This window comes from Musca domestica, unplaced genomic scaffold (genome assembly GCF_030504385.1).
Source record: "Musca domestica strain aabys unplaced genomic scaffold, Musca_domestica.polishedcontigs.V.1.1 17, whole genome shotgun sequence".
NCBI lineage: Eukaryota > Metazoa > Arthropoda > Insecta > Diptera > Muscidae > Musca > Musca domestica.
In genome coordinates this window covers 7,070,421-7,094,528 of record NW_026712230.1, presented here as the reverse complement: position 1 = coordinate 7,094,528, position 24,108 = coordinate 7,070,421, and the positions used below count along the sequence as shown (strand labels likewise).

The 24,108-nt window shown below is 33.7% G+C and overlaps 2 protein-coding genes across 2 annotated transcripts; both read left to right on the top strand.

Moving 5' to 3' along the window:
- The first annotated feature begins 8,166 nt into the window (after positions 1–8,166).
- Positions 8,167–8,490, top strand: LOC101895753 (protein suex-1-like). The gene has a single exon (XM_005191230.2). It carries the CDS (start codon positions 8,167–8,169, stop codon positions 8,488–8,490), a length of 324 nt encoding a protein of 107 aa, XP_005191287.2.
- A 9,899-nt stretch (positions 8,491–18,389) lies between these two features.
- LOC131801748 (uncharacterized) lies at positions 18,390–18,707 on the top strand. The gene has a single exon (XM_059120692.1). The coding sequence runs from the start codon at positions 18,390–18,392 to the stop codon at positions 18,705–18,707; it is 318 nt and encodes a 105-aa protein (XP_058976675.1).
- The last annotated feature ends 5,401 nt before the right edge of the window (positions 18,708–24,108 follow it).

The following is a 24,108-nucleotide window of genomic DNA, read 5'->3' as shown; positions in this document are numbered from 1 at the left end:
ATGAGTAACTAGCTGAACCCGGTGCGCTTCGCTACCCCTTTTGATTTTATATGCATTCAAAATTTTATTTATGAATATATGTTGGATAAAGAAAAACAAATTTAAAAATTAAAAAAAAAAAATATTGCACTAATTTAATGCGTTAATAAACAAAATCATTACAAAAGCAGTAACATGACATGCATACACGAAGGGTTTGTCCTTTGGATTTATTTATTTCATAGCAAATACCAAGCGTGCAAAAAACTGCAATTTTTTTAAGTAGAGTGGCATTTCTATTGCAATTAGTGAATTCGAGATAGCAACATACTTCGCCGTAATAAGCGTATTTCAAATAATTTTGTTGTGTTGTTTTTTAGTGTTAGCCTAAGGCGTTGTGGGTCAATGGTTCTTATTAAAATCATATCCCATTCTGATCCGATTTAAATATAATTATAAAAAAAATACTTTTACACCAAACTTCGCCACACCTTTCATATTTCATTGAAATTGGTGCGTCAAATATGTGAAATCGGCCGAGAATATATATATATGGGAGCTATATCCAGATCTTAACTAATTTCCAATTAATTTATCACATTTATTATTATAACCAAATTCCGCCACACATTCTGAATTTCATTGGAATCGGTCATATATATCGTGTTTGGTGCATAAAATATGTGAAATCGGCTGAGTATATATATGGGAGCTATAATCACATCTGAGCGTATTTGAATATAATTTGTCAAATTTATTTTTGTACCAAATCAAATATGTGAAATCGACGGAATATATATGAGAGCTATATCCAAATCTGAACCGATTTTAATATAATTTGACTAATTTATTTTCTAATCAAAATCCCGTTACATATTCCAAATTTCTTTGGAATCGAACATACATATCGTGTATGGTGCATAAAATACATGAAATCGGTCGAAAATATATATGAGAGCTATATCCAAATCTGAACCGATTTTAATATAATTTGACAAATGTATATTTGTTTTAATTTCCGCTACACATTCCAAATTTCATTGAAATTAGAGATACATAGCGTGTTTGGTGCATCAAATACATGAAATCGGTCGAATATATATATATGGGAGCTATATCCAAATCTGAACCGATTTCAATTTAGTTTGACAAATTCATTTTGGCTCCCAATTCCGTTACTTATTTTAAATTTCATTACAATTGGAAATACATGTCGTGTTTGGTCCACCAAATACATGAAATCGGCCGAAAATGTATATGGGAGCTATATCTAAATCTGAACCGATTTCAATATAATTTGGGAAATCAATTTTTTAGATAAAATCTATCACACGTTTCAAATTTCATTGAAATTGGGGATGCATAGCGTGTTTGGTGCATCAAACGCTTGAAATCGGCCGAATATATATATGGGAGCTATATCCAAATCTGAACCGATTTCAATATAATTTGACAAATTTATTTTCGGATTAAATCCCGTCACACATTCCAAATTTCATTGGAATCGAACATTCATATTGTGTTTTAGGCATCAGATGAACGAAATCGGTCGAAAATATATATGGGAGCTATATCCAAATCTGAACCGATTACAATATAATTTGGCAAACTTATTTTTGTTCCAAATTCCGTTACGTATTCCAAACTGTATCTTCAACCAATCAATAGATATGTGCATATAAAATCTAAATTTTTGGGAGGTACCTCCGATTCTGATGCTATATCTCCAGTTCCAAGTGGAAATTAAAAAATGTATATAGCCTATGTTACTTTCAGGCGATGTTGCAGTATATATGGAAATTTTCAGGAAAATCTATTCAGCGGTTTTCGAGTCCATAAATTACAAACAAACAAACAAACAAACATACAAACATTTTCCTCTTTTATAGATATAGATAAATAAATTACTCAAAAGCTATAAAAACACCGTATTTCTACAAGTTGTAGATGGACCAAGCAGATTTGTGATCAACTTATACGAAAATTGTACGGAACAGTTGTGATTCCTCGGACACTTGTTACGCATCAGTTTGTATCAAAAAAAAAAAATCATTTGTTATCAAAGCCATCTTATAAGCTTGACCGAAGGAATCACACACATTACGGTAGCTATCTGGATAAGACGTTATGCTTAAAATGTATGTATCTCTCAGAGATATTAAATATGTAAATGCATGCATTTATATTCAGTATAGATTCATTCTCTGAATCCACTTTGTACCTAAGCTAACGAAACTCATCTACGCATATCTCACGCCCCTTGTTTATGAGTAACTAGCTGAACCCGGTGCGCTTCGCTACCCCGTTTGATTTTATATCCATTCAAAATTTTATTTACGAATACATGTTGGATAAAGAAAAACAAATTTAAAAATTAAAAAAAAAAAAATATTGCACTAATTTAATGCGTTAATAAACAAAATCATTACAAAAGCAGTAATATGACATGCATACACGAAGGGTTTGTCCTTTGGATTTATTTATTTCATAGCAAATACCAAGCGTGCAGGAAACTGCAATTTTTTTTAAGTAGAGTGGCATTTCTATTGCAATTAGTGAATTCGAGATAGCAACTTACTACGCCGTAATAAGCGTATTTCAAATAAATTGTTGTGTGGTTTTTTAGTGTTAGCCTAAGGCGTTGTGTGTCAATGGTTCTTATTAAAATCATATCCCAATCTGATCCGATTTAAATATAATTAAAAAAAAATTACTTTGACACCAAACTCCGCCAAACCTTTCATATTTCATTGAAATTGGTGAGTCAAATATGTGAAATCGGCCAAGAATATATATATGGGAACTATATCCAAATCTTAACTAATTTCCAATTAATTTATCACATTTATTATTATAACCAAATTCCGCCACACATTCTGAATTTCTTTGGAATCGGTCATATATATCGTGTTTGGTGCATAATATGTATGAAATCGGCCGAAATATATATGTTAGCTATATCCAAACCTCAACTGATTTCAATATAATTTGGCAATTTTTGCTGGTGCCAGATTTTGTCTCTCTCGCTTTGGGTGCATCAAATATGTGAAATCGGCTGAGTATCTATATGGGAGCTATAATCACATCTGAGCGTATTTGAATGTAATTTGTCAAATTTATTTTTGTACCAAATTTAGCCACTCATGCCGAATTTCGTTGGCATCGGAAATACGTATCGTGTTTTGTGCATCAAATATGTGAAATCGGCGGAAAATATATATGGGAGCTATATCCAAATCTGAACCGATTTCAATTTAATTTGAAAAATTCATTTTGTCTCCCAATTCCGTTACTTATTTTAAATTTCATTACAATTGGAAATACATGTCGTGTTTGGTCCACCAAATACATGAAATCGGCCGAAAATGTATTTGGGAGCTATATCCAAATCTGAACCGATTTCAATATAATTTGACAAATTTATTTTCGGATTAAATCCCGTCACACATTCCAAATTTCATTGGAATCGAACATTCATATTGTGTTTGAGGTATCAAATGAACGAAATCGGTCGAAAATATATATGGGAGCTATATCCAAATCTGAACCGATTACAATATAATTTGGCAAACTTATTTTTGTTCCAAATTCCGTTACGTATTCCAAACTGTATCTTCAACCAATCAATAGATATGTGCATATAAAATCTAAATTTTTGGGAGGTACCTCCGATTCTGATGCTATATCTCCAGTTCCAAGTGGAAATTAAAAAATGTATATAGCCTATGTTACTTTCAGGCGATGTTGCAGTATATATGGAAATTTTCAGGAAAATCTATTCAGCGGTTTTCGAGTCCATAAATTACAAACAAACAAACAAACAAACAAACAAACATACAAACATTTTCCTCTTTTATAGATATAGATTATAATATACTAGCTGGCCCGGCCCGCGTTGCCGGCCCTTACTTTTAATATTTAATATATAGTATTATGTATATAGTATTATATATTATGTAATAGTATTATGTAAGCGGCACAATTTTTATTATAACGCTTTTACACCAATTACCTAAATACAGCAAAATCGATTGGAAAATGTGGTCAAGACCCTCGAAATAGAAAAGCCAAGATGCCAAATAATGGACAAATCAGTAGAAAAACGTGGTCATAGCTGAAATCAGGGGTGCATTCATATGAGGGTTATACCAAAACGTGGCCCAACCAATATTCTCTTGGGGGTTACAAATTCAATAGAATACCAAACTTTACTTAAATAAATTCCTTTGTGGCAATTATCTGTATGATGGTTCCCTATCCCAGGGTAGCATAAATACAATTTTTTAGCCAAATAAATTGATAAATGTGGTCAAGACCAATATTGGTCCTACTCTAAGAATTTCAAATTTTATGCGAAGAAGTTCTCTACCCCCTTGGAAACGAAGATGCCAAATAAGGGCTAAAAAATGAAAAAAGTGACCAAGACCCCAAAAATAGTTTAAATCATACGATGGCTATATAAATATGAAATCGGGTTGTACCCTTATCCGTGAGTTATGATCGATATCATGACCCGCAAAAGCGATTTAAGGTATCTTGAATGATTGGGAAGAATTTCTGGAAGGATAGAAAACCTTTTCTTACTAAAAGTCCCATTCGCCCTACTATTTTGCGCCCTTAATATATGGTATTTTACTAATTGTACTCCCAAATAATTTTGCATTTTGAGCTCTCATTGGACGGATTATTGTCACATGAAAGAAGTAGATCCACGCTTTGAAATGAGCCCCATTAGGCTTTTTAGGTCATTTTTGTTTGTTTAAATGTGTTCGCATCTTCCAGCTGAACCACGATGTAGGCCCTGGAGTTGAATGGTAGATGTCAGTTAACATCGTATTTCGCACTTTTTTCATTTTTTTGGTGAAAAATTGTATATAGTGAATAATAAAAAAATATAAAAAACACTACAAATGTACATTAGAAAAATGTAAGTCCAAATGGAAAAAATTTTGGAATGATAGTCACTGATGGAGTGCAAGATAGATGTATCAGTGTTTTTATGGAAATTCGAAGTTTAAGGTCACCCAAAAGTTCTAAAATGGTACCATTTGGTACGGATAAAGGTAAACACTTTAATATTGGGTATGAGTATCAATGTTAGAAGAAAAGTGAAGGTGGTTTTGAAAATGTGTACTAAGTGCGTGAACTTTACTAAAAAGTACTATATTTTGTACAATTTGTTATTGGGTGAGCAGATGAAATTTGGTATTAGGGTCGCTGTTCATGTGTAGCCTAGAGGTGGTTTCGGAAAAGTGTACTAAAATTGTACAATTATTACTGAACGGTACTATATTTGGTATTGGGTGAAGGAATGGAAATATAATTCTGAAAGTTGATATTAAGATTGCTGATTTTATCTGTGTTTGTGAGGAAATGCGTTCATATATGTTTGGGATAGGGCTGGAATACTCAAATCTGATATGGATATCCTTGCCTTTAGTATAGAGAAGGAGCTCCTTTTGTAAATTCGTATAATTTTACTAAATGGTAGTAAACTTGACAATGAGGAAATTACAGAGCTGAATTCCTGAAATTTGATATTAAGGTCACTATTAGTATCTGAAGTGGAGATATGGATTGCAGGAAAATTTGTATTGCGCGAAAGGATTTAGCTAAAATCTCGAAAATTAATATGGATGTCGATGTTGGTGTCTTAGTTTGAGAAAAAAACATTTGGTTTTTGAAAATCATACTATAATTGACTAAGCTGAAATCCTGAAATTTGATATTAAGGTCAATGATGGTATCTGAGTTTGAGATATGGAGATTGTTTGAAATGCGTACTTTAAGTGTACGATAAGAACTAAATGTTACTAAATTGGTATTGGTTGAAAGGATAGGGCTGGAATCCTGGAATTTGATATGGATGTCTGTAGTTGAGGGAAGGAGCTCGTTTATGAAATTGGTACTATTATTTTACTAAATGGTACTAAATTTGACAAAGGGGATAATACAGAACTGAGTTCCTATAATTTGAGATCGTTTTGAAAATGCGTACTTTAATTGTACGAAATGAACTAGATGTTACTAAATTCGTATTGGGTGAAGGGATTGAGCCGAAATATCGAAAATTAATATGGATGCCACTGTTGGAGTCTGTAGTAGAAAGACGAGGGTGGTTTTGGAAATTCTTACTATAATTGTATTAAATATTACTAAATTTGGCAACTAGGGAAATTACAGAGCTGAAATCCTGTAATTTGACATTAAGGTTGCCCGTGGTATTTGAGGTTGAAATACGTACTTTTACTGTACGAAAAGAACTAAATATTATTATTTGGTATTGAATGAAGGGGTAGAGCTAAAATCCCGAAATTTGATATGGATGTTGGAGTGTTTGGTTAAAAGAAAGGGATTGGTTTTGGAAATTCGTACTGTGAACGCAAGAAAAAGTGCTAAATTCCAAAAAATTAATCGTTAGGTATTGGAATAGAGATGGAATTCAGTTAGTATAGGGAGATAATGAGGTGGTTTGTGCCATGCGTAGTATAACTGTACGAAAAGTATGGTAATAAGTTCTGAATTGGCTCTTAGAATGGAGATGGAATTTTGAAATTTGAAATGGAATCACTGTTGCTATATAATTTTGAGAGAAGGAGGTAGATTTTTCGAATGCGTACTATGATTCTTCGAAAAGTACTAAATGGTATTAATTTTCCGTTGACTGATTGTATAAAGCTTTAATCCTGCAATTTGTTATTAAGGTCACTGTTGCTTTCTAGCATGGTAAAATAAGGAGGTAGAACAGATTCGTAAAACTACAAAAGCACAGCTCTGACGCGGGTATGCGTTCTGTCAAATTTGTTTGCATCAGGTTTTTTTCATTTATTCAATATTTTTCCTTATTTTTCAAATCAGTTAAACAGCAGGGAAAATGATTTAAATGCCAGAATATTCATTCAAAAATATGATCTAAACAGTTCTATCTTTCAATTCCATGTCACAACTAGCGAATAGCTTTAATGCGCGTCTCGCAACGTTCGCATATTCCAATCATTGACCTTAAAAACAGTATGTTCTTATTTTTCAAAACAATAAATACATAAACAAAATTGGCAGAAGTCGCGTACACTTAGAAAAAAATTGTAATCAGCTGATAGCTCTATCCTACCTTTTTACTGTACCATGGTGTTTAGTATTTAGAGATGGAGGTGGACAATTTGCATTATGAAAATACGTTGAAATAGTTTTGACCAGAAAAATTGAATGTGAAACCGTTCTGCAAGGGTTTAACTAATATGATCTTCGATTAATTTGAACGAAATAAGTGAAATACTTAATTTTAAAATGCGGATTTTGGCCGATAATTCGCATTTTCTAAATTTCCCAGAATTTAGCGCCTTTTGTAATAAGGAAACCAGTCCCATTGTGTATTCTTGGTCTGGGAATCAATTGACGCCATATTTGCGATTTCAGGGCACCGCTCATAATAACGCTATACACGTACAGAAACAAACGAGAGGCGAATCAAAACACAAGGTCAGCATTTCGCTGATAACTGATAAATATCTTAGCAATGATACCTGAGATACTCAGTCTTACTTTAGTTAATAAGTTTATTCACTATATTTTCTCTCTTGATCTATTTGCTGTGCCTTAAATACAAATATATCTACCGGTCGCTTGGTTATAAGAGATATTTATAAAAAATCTAAGTTTCTAGTTGTAGGGGGCTTGCCACGCTCCCACTTTACCAGATGAGGTCGATGGTCCCCAGCAAAACTTGCCATACAATGAAATAACAAAAACAAAATCACAATTTTTGTATACTTTTTTCAAATTACTGACATCTCCTGTCTAGTACGTCAATTCTTAATGGTTTTGAGTTGGAGAATGTACTTTCAGAGAATCTTACTATAGCATAGTATAAAACTTAAATTCTTTACTAAAAAATAATTTTTAATTGCAGTCATTCATACGAAGTTATTAATGAATGCCGACACACAAAGTTCAAAGATTTATTAATTATTTAATTTAAAACCTAAACGAAATTTAATAAAAAATGTAAGAACAAAGTTTTGACTTTTTGGGGAATATTTTGTAGTTTTTGTCATACAAATTGCAGCCGCAGATCTCTGCAAAGAGTATAAAAGTAAAATTTGACAAGGATTTATTATTAGTTGCAATCCAGAGTTCATCGGGAATCATTTGATAGAGAGAGATCATTTAAAACGCTTTTAAGTTAAAATGAAGTATTTTGTTGTCCTCTTCGTGTTGGCTTTCGTTGTCATAGTTTATGGTAATCCTTTGGCCATAGAATCGCCGGAAACATTGTCCAGTATAGATGCTGATTTAAGCGTTGATGCTGCATTGAATGAAAAATCGGAGTTAACACGTCTTCCTCGTGGTTATGGATTTGGAAGACGCCGTTACGGAGGCTACGGTGGTTATGGTGGTCGTGGTTTTAGAGGCCTTGGTGGTTATGGACGTCCCTTTGGTGGTGGATTTGGTGGGTCGTACTCGAGTGCTTATGCCAGTGCCGGTTCCAGTTCGTATGGTTTTGGAAAATAAAAATCATTTTGAAAATAACTTTAAATATAAAACAATGAAAAAATAAAACGAAATTCCAAGGAGACACCCTTTAATACAGTTGGTGTAATTTCTAAAACGAATTAATTTCATTTTGCAATGGGTTAAGGGTTAAAAAGATCCAGTAAAATAGACTTGCAAGTGCCCGCTGACTCAAAATATTTCATTTTAGTACTCATGATGCACTATTTGTTCAAATTTCCAAACAAAACTTCATACATCATACTAAGTTTCCAGCTATATTCAAGTGTTTCTTTTATCGAAAAGGATAATAGAAAAGTCTTTCAATTCTTTCGATTTGAAGTTTACCGTAAAGTTAGTTAAACCCTTGCACAATGATTCCACATCCAATTTGTCTGTCCAAAACTATTTGAACGTATTTTTATAATAACATTCGAAATCAACTGTGACCTCAATGTGGAATTTCAGGATTCAAGCTATATCCACTCACTTTACGGTAAATTTAGTACCATTTAGTACTTTTTGTACAATCTAGTACGCATTTTCAAATCCACCGACTTCTCTCCCTAAACTGTATACCAATAATCACCTTCATATCAAATTTCATAGTTCCAGCTCTATCTTAAGACCCAATCTCTAATTTATAACCATATTTTTCGTACATTTATACTATATAAGTCCCAATCACCCTTTCTCTACCCTAGACACCAACTATGATCTCGAAACCAAATTTCAGAATTCCATTTTATTTCAACACCCAACGGCACTTTGTGCACTTTTCATAGCACGAAAATCCAAAACCACCCCTTTCTCTAACCACACCCTTTGCCTCTACAAAATATATAGTAGCATATAGTTATTTTCGTACAGTTAAAAAATTTTTCAAAACAGCCTCCATATCTCAATCTCAGTGAATTTAATATCAAATTTCAGAATTTCAGCGCTGTAATTTCCCCCTTTGCAAAATGTAATACCATTTAGTACAATTATAGTACGCATTTTCAAAACAACCGCCATATCTTAACCACAGACACCAACAGCGACATCTACATCAAAGATCTGTAATTTCCCCCATTATCGAATTTAGTACTACTTATTACTTTTAGTATTTTATAGTACACATTTCCAAAATCACCTTCATATCTCAATTCCAGATACCACCAGAGACCTCAATATCAAATTTGAGGATTCCAAATGCATGCCCCCACCAAATACTTAATTTAGTACCATTTACTACTTTCCGCAGAAATAAAGTACACGTTTCCCAACCACTACCAAATCTCAAACGCGAATACCATCAGTAACAAAATTAACAAAATTCTGATTTTTGTCTCTATCCCATCACCAAATACCAAATATAGTAACAGTTGGTATTTTTCGTATAATTGTAGTACACATTTCCGAAACCTCCTCCATACAGGGTGAGATGAAAAAACTGAAACCAAATGCAGACTGCTGTCATTTCTAAGCCACTTGCCGACAGTAGTTAAAATTATTCCAGTGACAGCTCATTTTATTGTTTGCAAGCGTACAAAATCATTTTGGTGAGAATTTTCCAGAAAAAAAATTATTCGTGATGGAATTCAAGCGTGATAGCGTAATTTTTTTATATTTGGCTGGAAAACAACAAGTGGATATCGTTAGAGCACTCCAGCATTTAAATGTGAATAAATCTTTTGTTTCTCGTACCATCGTTCGTTGCCGTGATACTGGTAGCGTAGCCCGACGTCAAGGAAGTGCTTCCGTCCACATCAGCAGAAATGGCTTGAATGGAAAAGTGAAGAGGCGACTTGATCGAAACCCGCGTCGCAGTGGCCGAAAAATGGCTCATGAACTGAACATAACGCAATATTCCATTCGGCCATTGAAATTCCAAAAGTGCAAGAACTTACACGGCAACATAAAGAAAATAAACTCAAAGAGCTAAAGAGTTGCTTCGCTTGGCCGAAAGTGGTGAACTGCCGAATTGGGTTTTCCCAGATGAGAAAACATTCGTTGTACAGGAGTTTGTAAACAAACAAAATGATCGTACGCAGGCTTCATGTGTAGCAACGATCAAATTTCAGATTTCAAACATTATCTGTTCACTCAATACAAACATACTAAATCATTTTTTAGCCAAATGGTGCCATTTTAGAAGTTAAGTACAATTTTAGAACTTTTCGTAACCTCTAAGTTCAAATTACCCTTTGGTATATCTATCGTGCAATCCATTAGTGACTCTCATTCTAAATTTCAGAATTTCAAACTAATCCGTTTGTCCAATACAAAGTACTCAAGCTTTAGTACATTTAAGTTCTCTTCGCACATTTTTAGAAACAGTGGATTAATATTTTCCATGTTCGCTCTTGACCTCTATCAGCTATAAATCTTACCACATGCTAAGCTTGAACTAAACTAGGCAATCGACTCGTTTTATATGTAATATAGGCGTGATTTCTTTCGACATTTTTGAACTTTTAGGAAGAAAGTATCAGAAATAATGGGTCGGATACTCCCATCTCTTATTGGAATGCGATGTCACATTAACTCATGCAAACTAAAGCTGATACAAATATTACAATATGCAAAGTTTAAATAAAATCGGAAAACCACTTTGCTTTTTATACTAAACGATATACACGCTCTGTAGACATATTAATGAGGAAAATCTAAATCTGTGCAACATTTTCATTTTCATTTCAACATTAGCCTTGCAACAATATTCTAATATCAAGTAAAGTTAATCTGATTTAAAGGCCGAAGCGAAACACCTTATTTTAGATAAGGTATTTTGCTAAAATCTAAAATCAGGAAATCCGTTTCCCAAAAAGTTCCCCACAAATACCAAAATCCCATCTCTCATCCTAATACTTATACACAATGCAAATGAGATTCAATTGTATGTTTTGTATGTATTGCCAATGTGTCTTATTATTTAATTAAATAGAAATTTATTTATTAAAAAAACACGCGCATAAGTTTAAATCGAAATTGTTTAGATTATTCTAGCTTTTTTTCTGGAATTTTTTCATCTGAAGTGCACTGCCCTCTCAAGAAACTTGTAACTGGTTTTAAACGAATTCAGAAATTGTTTATGACGTGTTAACGAAATCGAAAAAAATGATATTGTATATGTCATTCTATATATTTAGAGAAAGAAAAAAATAAATAAATTGTGCCCTTTGTTTATCTTTTCTTTTTAAATTCAAGCGCATCATAGGGTACTTTTTTGATGAACACATTTTTGTTGATGGCCAGAATGAACTCACTTCTCGAAAAAAAAGATTCTTTGGAGGGAGAATGTCATATTGAAATCATCTATACTTCTATAGTCGATTGGTAGAAGTCTTTAACAGTCATTTTAAGGAAAGACACATCACTAATGTTTGCATAGGTCGTGTTGAAATAGACTTATTGCTATTCTTAATGATATTTTGCACATTTGTACGTTGCCCAAAAATTTTTACATCGTGTTTTAAAATGAATAAGTTATAAAGGTGTAACATCGATCGGAACAAACTGCCACTGCTCTCCGCCATGGGAGAAAGTAAATGTTACCCACACCAGTTGGCTTCAAAATCCGTAAAAAATTAGTACAACGTTGAGATAAACGATTTTTATGTATTTTTTTTTTTGAAAATGATTATCTCGAAAAAATGTTTATAAGATCTAAATTAGGTGAGAAAATGGTCAATATCAGCCCACTCCTTCTAATACCTCCTAAATTTAGAAAAAAAAAACATAACTATAATAAAGTGGAAAATGAATTGATTATTTTTTTCAAACTTAGTGCTTTCAAAGACATTTGCAAGATGGCGCAAAAGTAATCGTTCTATGTCTTAATTACAGCCAACACCAAACATCAGAATGTCTGTCAAGTACATACATGCGTATGTCGCAAAGGTAAACTTCCCATGTTTTGTCTGTAAGACATTAGGGGCCAATCGTAAAATGTATAGCATTTTCTGATAAGAATATTACTTTTGCGCCCCTTATATCATCACTAGATCTAAAGCTAAGATGGCCAATATCGGACCTGGTACACAAAAGGTCAACATTTTCAAAGTAAATAATTTATACCATGGAAAATAATTTATACCATAAAAATCACCCGATTTTCTTCAATTTTTACGAGTATCAATATTTGTATCAGGTGAGAAAGTGCATAATAACATCCCATTTTTTCCGCACAAAGGTTTAACGTTTTGAATAATTATATTTCTTTAATGGTGCGAAATAAGAGATTGATTGTCTTCGAATTTCGCACATCCCAATATTTCTTTCAACTCTAGATCTGGTATGAAGATTAGATGGAACGCGACACTCCTAATGCTACCTACCTCAAAAATGTTCACCAAATCTCAGAAAGCCTCTAAATATCTTATTCAAATTATCCGGAGGCTGCAAATAATTGTATCCAGTTTATTCCGAAGCTCATAATATTTTACCCAAGTTATATATAGAGGCTCAAAATATTTCATGCAGATTATTTGAAATTCAAATACGTATTATCTACTTCTTGAAATAAATTATCCTCATTATCCAAAAGCTCAAAATATATATATTTTTATTATTTATCAAAAGGATCAAAATATCTTATGACGATTATCCGATGATTAAAAATGCGTAATCCACTGCAAAAAATATTTTATCCAAGTCATCCGAAAGCTTCTGATATTTTATTTAAGCTATCCAGATGCTTAGTACATTTAAAAATGGTTTATTCGTATTATCCAAATGGTAGAAATGGATTATCCAATTTATACAAATTGTATATTTACATTATCCACGTTATCCAAAGTCTACTTCAGAGTTATCCACATTATTCACACAGTATTTTTATTTTATCCTCGTTATCTAAGTGCTATCTTATCATTATTTACGTTATCAAAAGGCTCTTTAAAAACAAGTAAGCAAAGGCTACAGTCGAGCGGGGCCGACGGTTGAATACCCTACAACACTATAATAATAAACGATACAGTTTATATAGGCGAGATACTCGCAAGAATTCCACAAGATATTGTGACAAATAATAAAAGAAAACCATCAGGTTTCGTTCTCTAATTTTCGGATAATATCAACTTAAACTAATTTGCTCATTTCCAATTTATTGGTAGATGTTGCACTTAAATGGTCTTCCTAGATCTGGAACCAATATTTCCCAAAGACCTATAGTCTCTCAAAAGTGGCAGGAGATTAACATTTATTATTGGTTTTTGACTGAAACGCATCTATATGAGATACAGACATTTGACTATATTCTTCAATGAAATCAGCGTTAACGAAATAGTCAGAAGTGCGTCTTTCCTGTATTTGTGAATTCTCCAAAAAGTCACTGGAATGGACATTTTCGTATTTTCTCTACAAAAGTTGGCAAACTGTTTCACACATTGAATATTTTTGGAAACTGCTTGGCTTTTTGCAATGCCCGTAACCCCCATTCAAATGTGCGTGAGGATGGGGCAATAATTACGACATGCTGACAATTTTGCAGTTTTTTGGTCCATTTCAACCCCTAAATATATGGCGATCATCTCCAAAAAGAGTAGGCTTCTATTCTGACCTCATCTTATCCCCATGCAAAATTTCGTAAGGATCGGGCCATAAATGCGATCTGTATATGATATCCTGATATCCTAACTACTTAGTTTTGTTAGCTGTAGAAATATTACCAAATGTTTAATTCAAAATGAAACAAGTAAGCAAAGGCTACAGTCGAGCGGGGCCGACCGTTGAATACCCTACAACACTACAATAAACGAAACAGTTTATATAGGCGAGATTCTCGAAAGAATTCCAGAAGATATTGTGACAAATAATAAAAGAAAACCATCAGGTTTCGTTCTCTAATTATCGAATAATAGCAACTTAAACTAATTTGCTCATTTTCAATTTATATGTAGATGGTGCACTTAAATGGTCTTCCTAGATCTGGAACCAATATTTCCCAAAGACCTATAATCTCTCAAAAGTGGCAGGAGATTAACATTTATTATTGGTTTTTGACTGAAATGCATCTATATGAGATACAGACATTTGACTATATTCTTCAACGAAATCAGCGTTAACGAAATAGTCAGAAGTGTGTCTTTCCTGTATTTATGAATTCTCCAAAAAGACACTGGAATGGACCTTTTCGTATTTTGTCTACAAATGTTTGCAAACTATTTCACACATTGAATATTTTTGGATGGTCATCCAAAACTGCTTGGCTTTTTGCAATACCCGTAACCCCCATTCAAATGTGTGTGAGGATCGGGCAATAATTACGACCTGCTGACAATTTTGCAGTTTTTTTGGTCCATTTCAACCCCTAAATATATGGCGATCATCTCCAAAAAGAGTAGGCTTCTATTCTGACCCTCATCTCATCCCCATGCAAAATTTCGTTAGGATCGGGCCATAAATGCCATCTCTATATGATATCCTGATATCCTAACTACTTAGTTTTGTTAACTGTAGAAATATTACCAAATGTTTCATTCATAATGAAAATATGCCAAAAATATGACAAAATGGAAAAAATATGAGAAAATGTTACAAAATCAATATTTTCATCGTTAGAGAGATATTTTTATGCGATTTTTTAGACGTTTTTTCTTTCCTGCCATTCTAAATTAATGAGAACTGTCGAAATCAGTTCAGCCGTTCTCGACATATATGAGATCTTTCAAGCATATCTTCTTTGATAGACATATATATCGCACATATTTTGCTATATATCCGATTTGTTGGATCTCAACTTCAATGTAAAGATCAGAAGTAACCTTGTCATGGCTTTGTGTTAAAATATTCGCGGTTTAATGACAAATTTTGAATTTTTTTTACAAAAAAGTTATGGTCTATTTTACCCGCGAAATATTTTCCGATGACCACCCAAATTGGTAGGCTTCTTCCCCGCCCTAAACTCTAGCTACATGCGAAATTCCGCGTTGATTGGTCTATAATTGCGACCTGTATAGCTACTGCAAAATCCGACATTTTCCAGTATTTGGTCCATTTCAACCCCTAAACATTTGGCGATCATCTCCAAAAGAAATAGGGTTCTATTCTGACCCTAGCCCCACCTCCATTCTAAATTTCGTGAAGATCGGGCCATAATTGCGACCTGTAGAGTGATTACAAATTAACATGGACAGACGGACGGACGGACATACATAGCTAGATCGACTCAGCTCGGCGAGATAGGAAGGTCCATATATACTTTCCTATGTGGGAAATCAATATTTCGTGGTGTTACATAATTTTTGGCCCAATCAAACTTATAATACCCCCAACACATAGTGTTGTAGGGTATAAATATGCCAAAAATATGACAAAATTGAAAAAATATGACAAAATATTTTCATCTTTAGAGAGATATTTTTATGCGATTTTTTAGACGTTGTTTCTTTCCTGCCAAGAGGCCATTCTGAATTAATGAGAACTGTCGAAATCAGTTCAGCCGTTCTCGACATATAAGAGATTTTCAAGCATATATTCTTTGATAGACATATATATCGCACATATTTTGCTATATATCCGTTTTGTTGGATGTTAACATCAATGTAAAGATCAGGAGTAACCTTGTCATGGCTTTGTGATTTCGCCGCGATTTAAAATATTCGCGGTTTAATGCAAAATTTTGAATTTTTTCAACACAAAAGATATTGTCTATTTTACCCGCTAAATATTATCCGATGATCACCCAAATTGGTAGGCTTCCGTCCCGCTCTAAACTCTAGCTATATGCGAAGTTCCGCGTCGTTTGGTTTATAATTGCGACCTGTATAGCTACTGCAAAATCCGACATTTTTTCAGTTTTTGGTCCATTTCGACCCCTAAATATTATGCGATCATCTCCAAAAGAAATAGGGTTCTATTCTGAACCTAGCCCCACCTTCATTCTGAATTTCGTGAAGATCGGGCCATAATTGCGACCTGTAGAGTGATTACAAATTAACATGGACAGACGGACAGACGGACGGACGGACATACATAGCTAGATCGACTGAACTCGGCGAGATAGAAAGATCCATATATACTTTCCTATGTGGGAAATCAATATTTCTAGGTGTTACATAATTTTTGGCCCAATCAAACTTATAATACCCCCAACACATAGTGTTGTAGGGTATAACTATCCGAATTATCCAAAGTCGATTATTGCTTTATCCCCGTTATCCAAATTCTTTTAGAACTTTATCCACGTTATCCCAAATCTATTTTTTGCATTATCCACATTATCAAAAATCTTTTAGAATTTTATTCACTTTATCTGAAATAAGCATCCGATTCTTCTCACAGATGGCACATCCCAATATTACTATCGATACAAGATTTTCTGTGAAGATGGGATATAGCGCACAACTCCTTCTGGTACCTCAAACTTCAAAGGTATCAATATTTCTTCCAACTACTACGGTTCAAGTGTGATCATGGGGCTTATCGGCATACTCTTTTTCTTAGAACTTTGAACATTTATATAAAACTAGTAAAAAGGCAGATAATAAAAAGCGGCCGGACCGAACTTTTAATACCCTCCACCATTTGGAAGGAACTTGAACAACTTCAAAAAAAAAAATCGAAAACTACAACTTAAATTAAAACCGTTATATGGGAACTCTACGAAGACGTGGACCTGCTTACGAATTTTTTTGTAATAGGCTGTAGTGCCCATTACGAACTTCAAATACAAGATTTGAAACGCTTCCGGTGAATAACGTTGCTGAAATCGTCAAAATACCGACTATCGGGAGGTACCGTTATATGGGGGTTGTACGAACACATAGACCTGCATATACAAATTTTTGTCATAGGCTGTAGTACCCATTACGAACTTCAAATGCGAAATTCTAAATAGTTCTGGTGATTAATGTTGCTGAAATCATCAAAATACCGACTATCGGGAGGTGTCGTTACATGGGGGCTATACGAAGACGTGGACTTACACACTCAAATTTTTTTCATGGGCTGTAGTACCCATTACGAACTTCAAATACGAAATTTGAAATAATTTCGGTAAATAATGTCGCTAAAATCAGGAAAATACGGAATATCGGGATGTACCGTTATATGGGGGCTATTTTGCTTTTATTGACTCTTCATAGAATGGTGGAGGGTATAAAAATTTTCAGGCAAAAATGGACAATATTGGTACACTCATAACTGTACCTTCCTCACAAAATCATACGAATCTCTTATATAAAATGAATTGGGTGTCCGATGAGGATAGAATCACTTCCTGAGTCGATTTATTCATGTCAATCAGTTTCTTCTTTCGTCCGTTTGCCCATGTATTTTTGTGAACAAAATGCAGGTCGCATTTCTTATCCGATTAACATGAACATTTACAAGAATCGGTTCAAATTTAGATATAGCTCCCATTTGCCATTGTAAATATCTTCAACCGGTTTCGGGTTTATTGTATACCAAAACAGAATTGCAGTAAGAACATCAAAACAAATCTTGTCACCAATACGCAGTATATTTCCCACATTGTAGTGAATCCCAAAAAAAAAAGAATAATTTGAGTTTAGTCTTCTATCAAAAATGCAAAACAATTGTTTTTTTTTTGGTTCTGGTTCTATTAGTCACAAGTGATTTTTTATTTGTATTAAGAAACAAATTGTTATACAAATACTTTAAAATCGAAATTGAAGAGCCCCAATTATTGTTGTTTTAAGTGGTTTTAAGAGATTTGTTTCTGGCGTTTAGACTGCAACTATCAATGAGAGCCAAATAAAATCGAAAATAAAAAATACATGCAAATATTCCACAATGAGATTTATAAAATCAGGTTCCTCCTATTTTGGACTTCTTCACATAATGGCAGACTTATTCGAAATGATAGGTATAAAAACAAGGTAGTAAAAAGTTGCTGCAGTAGTTGCAATTCGGTAACGCATTTAGAAATATCTTCTTTGAAAAGTTTTCTTTTAAACAAAAATAAAAACAAAATGAAATTATTCATTGCTCTTGTCGTGTTGGCAGCAGTCATTTGCTCGACCTTTGCTCAGCCACGTCCAAATGCTGAAGCCGTGGAAACATTGGAAAGTGTCGATGGAGGAGTAGGTGTAGACGCCGATTCAGGATTAACACGCAAAGTACGTGGTTTTGGTGGATTCGGAGGATTCTATCCAAGATATGGCCATGGCTTCTATCCAGGCAGTTATGGCGGCTATCCAGGATTCGGTGGTGGTTTCGGTGGTGGCAGCAGTTATGCTCAAGCTTCTGCGGGAGCATCAGGTTTCGGTGGTGGCTTCTACGGTCGTTGATCTAATTTTAGTAGTTGCAAAATAAAATAAAAAAAATATATACAATGAAATGTTGTGCATCGTTTTAATAAATGTATTTATGGTACAAGATATATATTGATTTTCAATATCAATGCCGACAAATAACATAAATCTTCAACTGAATCATCTACTAAAATTTCAACTTCACACATAAATCTATCAAAATACGCTAAAAGATAAACTAGATGAAGATTTTGGGTCAAATCCACATTCAAGTGGTGAATCATTTTCAAGATCTATAATGGCTCTTTTTTAAATTAAAGCTAATAGAAATACTATTAGCTTTAATTTAAAAAAGAGCCGTTATAGATCTTGAAAATGATTTATAGAAATGAACAGGAGTATTGAACTAAATGTTAAAATTGAAAAAAAAAACTCTATATACTATATAGATACATAAAGGAATAATCAAGCAATATCAACAAATTATTAATATCAAGCAGTAGCTTCAAATCCAAAGTGAACCAATTTAAGATCTTCTGCCTAAAAAATTTAAAAAATACACCAAAGCACACCTAATAACACAAATTTAATGAGAAACCGATCAAATGATACCCTATCCCTGAGTCAAATAAATAATGAAGGAGTAATTTTGCGAGCAATTCCATTCAAAAGACTTGGAAATTAAAAAAGACTTAAGATTTGTTCAAAAATTGTAACAAACATTGTACGGCTTTTTTTATACCCTAACCAAACTATGATACGGGGAATTCTGTCTTTGTGCATTTGAGTGTAACATGAAGTAGGAAATTGAATAGACCCATTGCATGTTTTGGTAATCTTCAAAAAATCAAATTCTGATTCGTTATGTCCATGTCTTCGGCAATATTGCAGATAAGAACACTACAAATATTTTGGCAACAGAGGGCTCTTTTTGGTCAAGTTTTAAACTATGGCTTAAAACTTCTTTTAAACGGGATCGTAGCAAGTCAAAATTATTTGTCATAAAATTCTACTATGAGTTCTAGAATAAGTCAAATTAAAGAGACAAAAAAAAAAAAAAAAAAAAACAAAAACAAAAAAAAAACAAATATTTTCCTCTTTTATAGATATAGGTTAGAAGAATGACATTGAAAACAAAAATATTTTTCATCAAATTTCACTATAAGTTAGCAAAGAAAAGAAATCTTAATTTCGAAATTTATATATTACAGGTAAAAATTTTTTATTTACGTATTTTACAGTTAATTTAACAATTATGTATTCTACTTCAAAATCGCCTTCAGTACTTTCTTTTGTGGAAAGTGTTAAAAAAAGAACAAGTTAAAAAGCAGTAAGTTCGGCCGGGCCGTACTTTGAATACCCTCCACCATTTGGAACGAATTTTGGAATTTTCAAAAAATAGAATCCTTAAAACATTCTGTTAAAATTTTAAAAATACCAAACATAGCCGTTATATTGGGGTTTATACGACGTGGGCCTACATAGGCATTGTTTTTCATAAGCCATTACCTTTGAATATGGTAATGGAAACTTGAAATAAACGGTGAATAATGTAGCTAAAATCATCAAAATGTCGTATATAGGGAGGTACCGTTATATCGGAGCTGTGCGAAGTCCTGGACCTGCATAGACAATTTTCTGTCACAGACTGTAGCCTTCATTACGAACTTCAAATACCACATCTCAAACAATTTCGGTGGGCATTGTACCTAAAATCGTCAAAATACCGAATATAGGGAGGTACTGATATATGGGGCCTATACGAAGACCTGGACCTGCATAGAAAATTTTCAGTCACAGACTGTAGTTCCTATAACGAACTCTAAATACGTAATTTGAAACAATTCTGGAGAATAATGTCGCTAAAATCATGAAAATACCGAATATTGGGAGGTACCGTTATATGGGGCTATACGAAGACGAGGAGTTGCACAGACAATTTTCTGTCTTAGGGTGTAGTATCCATTTCGAACTTCAAATACCAAATTTGAAACAATTCAGGTGAATAATGTTGCTAAAATCATCAAAATACCGAAAATCGGGAGGTCCCGTATATGGGGGCTATATGAAAACGTGAACCTACATGGTCCATTCACGATCTTAACCTGCCTACGGGAAAAATAAACATGTGTGCAAAATTTTAGCCTTCTATCTCAATTCATTCGAAAGATAGCGTGATTACAACAGACAGACGGTCATCGCTAAATCGACTTAGAATTTTACGCTGATTATGAATATATATACTTTGTTGGGTCTGACATGAGTATTTCGAGGAGTTACAAACGGAATGACAAAGTTAATATTCCCTCCATAGTATTGTGGAGGGTATAAAAATGAGACTCGATTTGTAGATCAAGACCCAAACAACCAAAAGCCTTTATATGGCCATATATCCCTGACATTATCCCAGGGGCTTTTGGGGTTTTGTGTATTTTGATATATATTTCACAACATTTAGCTTTGAAAATTTAAAGAGGTCGTTGGAATAATTCAATCAAACAAGTACAAAAGTATCGGTCGGTTTTGCCGACAGATGTATACCCTCAGCCAATGTTCGATTATTTAACAATATTTTGACATCGGTTATGAATTTTCAAACTCTTGACCCTCTATAAAGTTGGTTTTGAAAAAATGGGTCAATATTGTCCATTTCATATCGGACCTAAAAAAATATGATATAAATATTATTATTATGAATACATAAGCAAATCGAACTTTTATATCCAATTTATGGGAAATCTTAAATTCCATATTCATCTCAGGATTCTGGTTGAGAGACATATATTTAGATATAGCAAGTTGTAAAGAATCGCTGAGTTATTTCGCAATTTATGACAGGTAAAAGTATTGAAAATTGTGTCCCTTTGTGGGTGAGGTACCAGAAGAAGTTCGCAGATATATAGCATCTTCACAACAGATCTTGTGTTAGCAAAAATGTTGATATGTGTGAAATTTGAAGAGAAATGGTCCGATCTCTACCATCTTTATAACAGATCTTGTGTTGATGGAAATATTTTAGATGTACCATGTCTGGAAGAGAATCGGGTGTTGATTTCCCTTTTTATGAGCTTCGTGGATATTCAAAATTTTGAGCGTTTGTGTAAAAATATATATATATTTTTTTTTAAATTTCGACCATTTGTGGGGGAGTTACCAGAAGGAGTGGACCGATATATTATATCTTAACACCAGACCTTGAGTTAATATAAATATTAGGATGTGTGAGCTTTGAAGACAATCGGACTCTTACATTACATTTTATGAGAGTTGTAACTATTTAAAATATTGACCCTTTGTGGGGGAGGTACCAGAAGAAGTGGACCGATATTGTCCGTTTTCGCACCTGACCTAGAACTGGCCCAAATATTAGGATGTGTGCGCTGGTGCGTTGGATGTTTTCTCGAATTTGTACATTTAATTGATCTAAAAGGTTGCAATAGTACTCTGAATTTATTGTTTTACCCTTTTGCAGATAGTCAATTAATAAAATACCATTGAAGTCTTAAAATGAATTTTATTTCGCTTAAAACGATCTTTGAGAAATTTTCATTCTTCTGAGTTTTTGATCGACTGTTAACAAATGCGGCACCCATTTTGCATGAAGCTTTTTCATCTGTAGTTCTTCATGCAAAATTAAATGGACTCGATCATTTGGGATACCCATGATATTAGCAATTTCACGCACTCTTATTCGTCGATCTTTTAATACCATATCATGCACTTTGGCTACAATTTATGTTGTTGTTGCTGTTTTTGGATGTTCACTACATGGTTCATCTCCAATGCTTGTACGACCACTTTTAAATTCAGCAACCCAATTTTTATGGTTGCATATTAAGGAGCACTTTCACCTAACACATTCACCATATGATTATGAATTTCTTGTCCCGATAAACCTTTTTTATGTAAATATTTAATGACAGGACGCATTTCTAATATTTCCCTGCGTCTTTTTGAATACCTGTTGCTATTTGAAGGAGTTGCCAGATCGAAACAAAATTTGACATGTGTTCAGAGGTGGAAGTTTCCAAAACACTTAACTTATTATACCCTCCACCACAGTATATATATTCTTGATCAGCATAAAAATCTATGTCGATTTAGCGATATCCGTCCGTCTCTCCGTCTGTGGAAATCATTCTAGCTTCCGAAAGAATTGAAGTAGATTGACAAAATTTTACTCAAATGTATATTATGTCTGCAGGACTTTTGGTATTGAAAATGGGCCGCGTAGGTCCACGTTTTGGTATAGCCCCCATATAACGGTACCTCCCGATATTCGGTTCTTTGTTGATTTTAGCGAAATTATTCAACGGAATTCTTTCAAATTTGGTGTTTGAAGTTTAAAATGTCTACTACAGCCTATGACAGAAAATTGTCTGTGCAGGTACACGTCTTCGTATAGCCCCCATATAACGGTACTTCTCGATATTTGGTATGTTGATGATTTTAGCTACATTATTCACCGATTCTTTTGTTAAGTTTCGAATTTAAATATTGTAATGGCTTATGACAAAAGTTACCTAATGTAGTAGCTACATTCTGCAATTTTAGGATTTTAACAGAATTTTTAACGGATTTTATTGTTTTTGATAATTGCCAAATTCGTTCCAAATGGTGGAGGGTATTCAAAGTTCGGCCCAGCCGAACTTACAGCTTTTTTATACCCTCCACCTTGGAAAGGAGGGTATATTAACTTTGTCATTCCGTCTGTAACATCCTTAAATATTCGTCGTAGACCCCTTAAAGTATATATATTTATAATCAGCGTAAAATTCTAAGTCGATTTAACGATGTCCTTCTGTCTGTTGAAATCACGATATAGCCCACTTTATTTGACGTAGAGCGCCAAAATTTAGCAGAGCAATTTGTATTGTGTCTAGGATGGTTGGTATTGAAAATGAGATACATCGGTCCACGTTCTGGTATAGTCCCTATATAACGGTACCTTCCGATATTCGGTATTTTGATGATTTATGTCACATTTTTTCACGGATTTGTCTGAAAATTGGTATTTGTAGGTCATAACGGGTCCCTGTGCGTGTGGCAAAACATTGCATATATAGGTCCACGTTATGGTATAGCCCCCATATAAAGGTACCTCCCGATATTCGGTATTTTAATTTTTTTGGACATTTTTTCACGGATTTGTCTAAAAATTGGTATTTGTTGGTCATAATGGGTTCCAGCTCCGGTGACGAGACATTGCATGTATGGGTCCATGATTTGGTATAGCCCCAATATAACGGTATCTCCCGATATTCGGTAATTTGATGATTTTTGTTACATTTCTTCACGGATTGTCTGAAAATTGGTATTTGTAGGTCATAATATGTAGATCCACGATTGTATGTAGGCCCACGATTTGGTATAGCCCCCATATAACGGTACCTGCCGATATTCTGCATTTTAATGGCTTTTGCCACATTTCTTCTAA

What these genes read in the sequence shown, in the direction of transcription:
- LOC131801748 (XM_059120692.1), top strand. Translation starts at nt 18,390, where the DNA reads ATGAAATTATTCATTGCTCTTGTCGTGTTGGCAGCAGTCATTTGCTCG.
- LOC101895753 (XM_005191230.2), top strand. Translation starts at nt 8,167, where the DNA reads ATGAAGTATTTTGTTGTCCTCTTCGTGTTGGCTTTCGTTGTCATAGTT.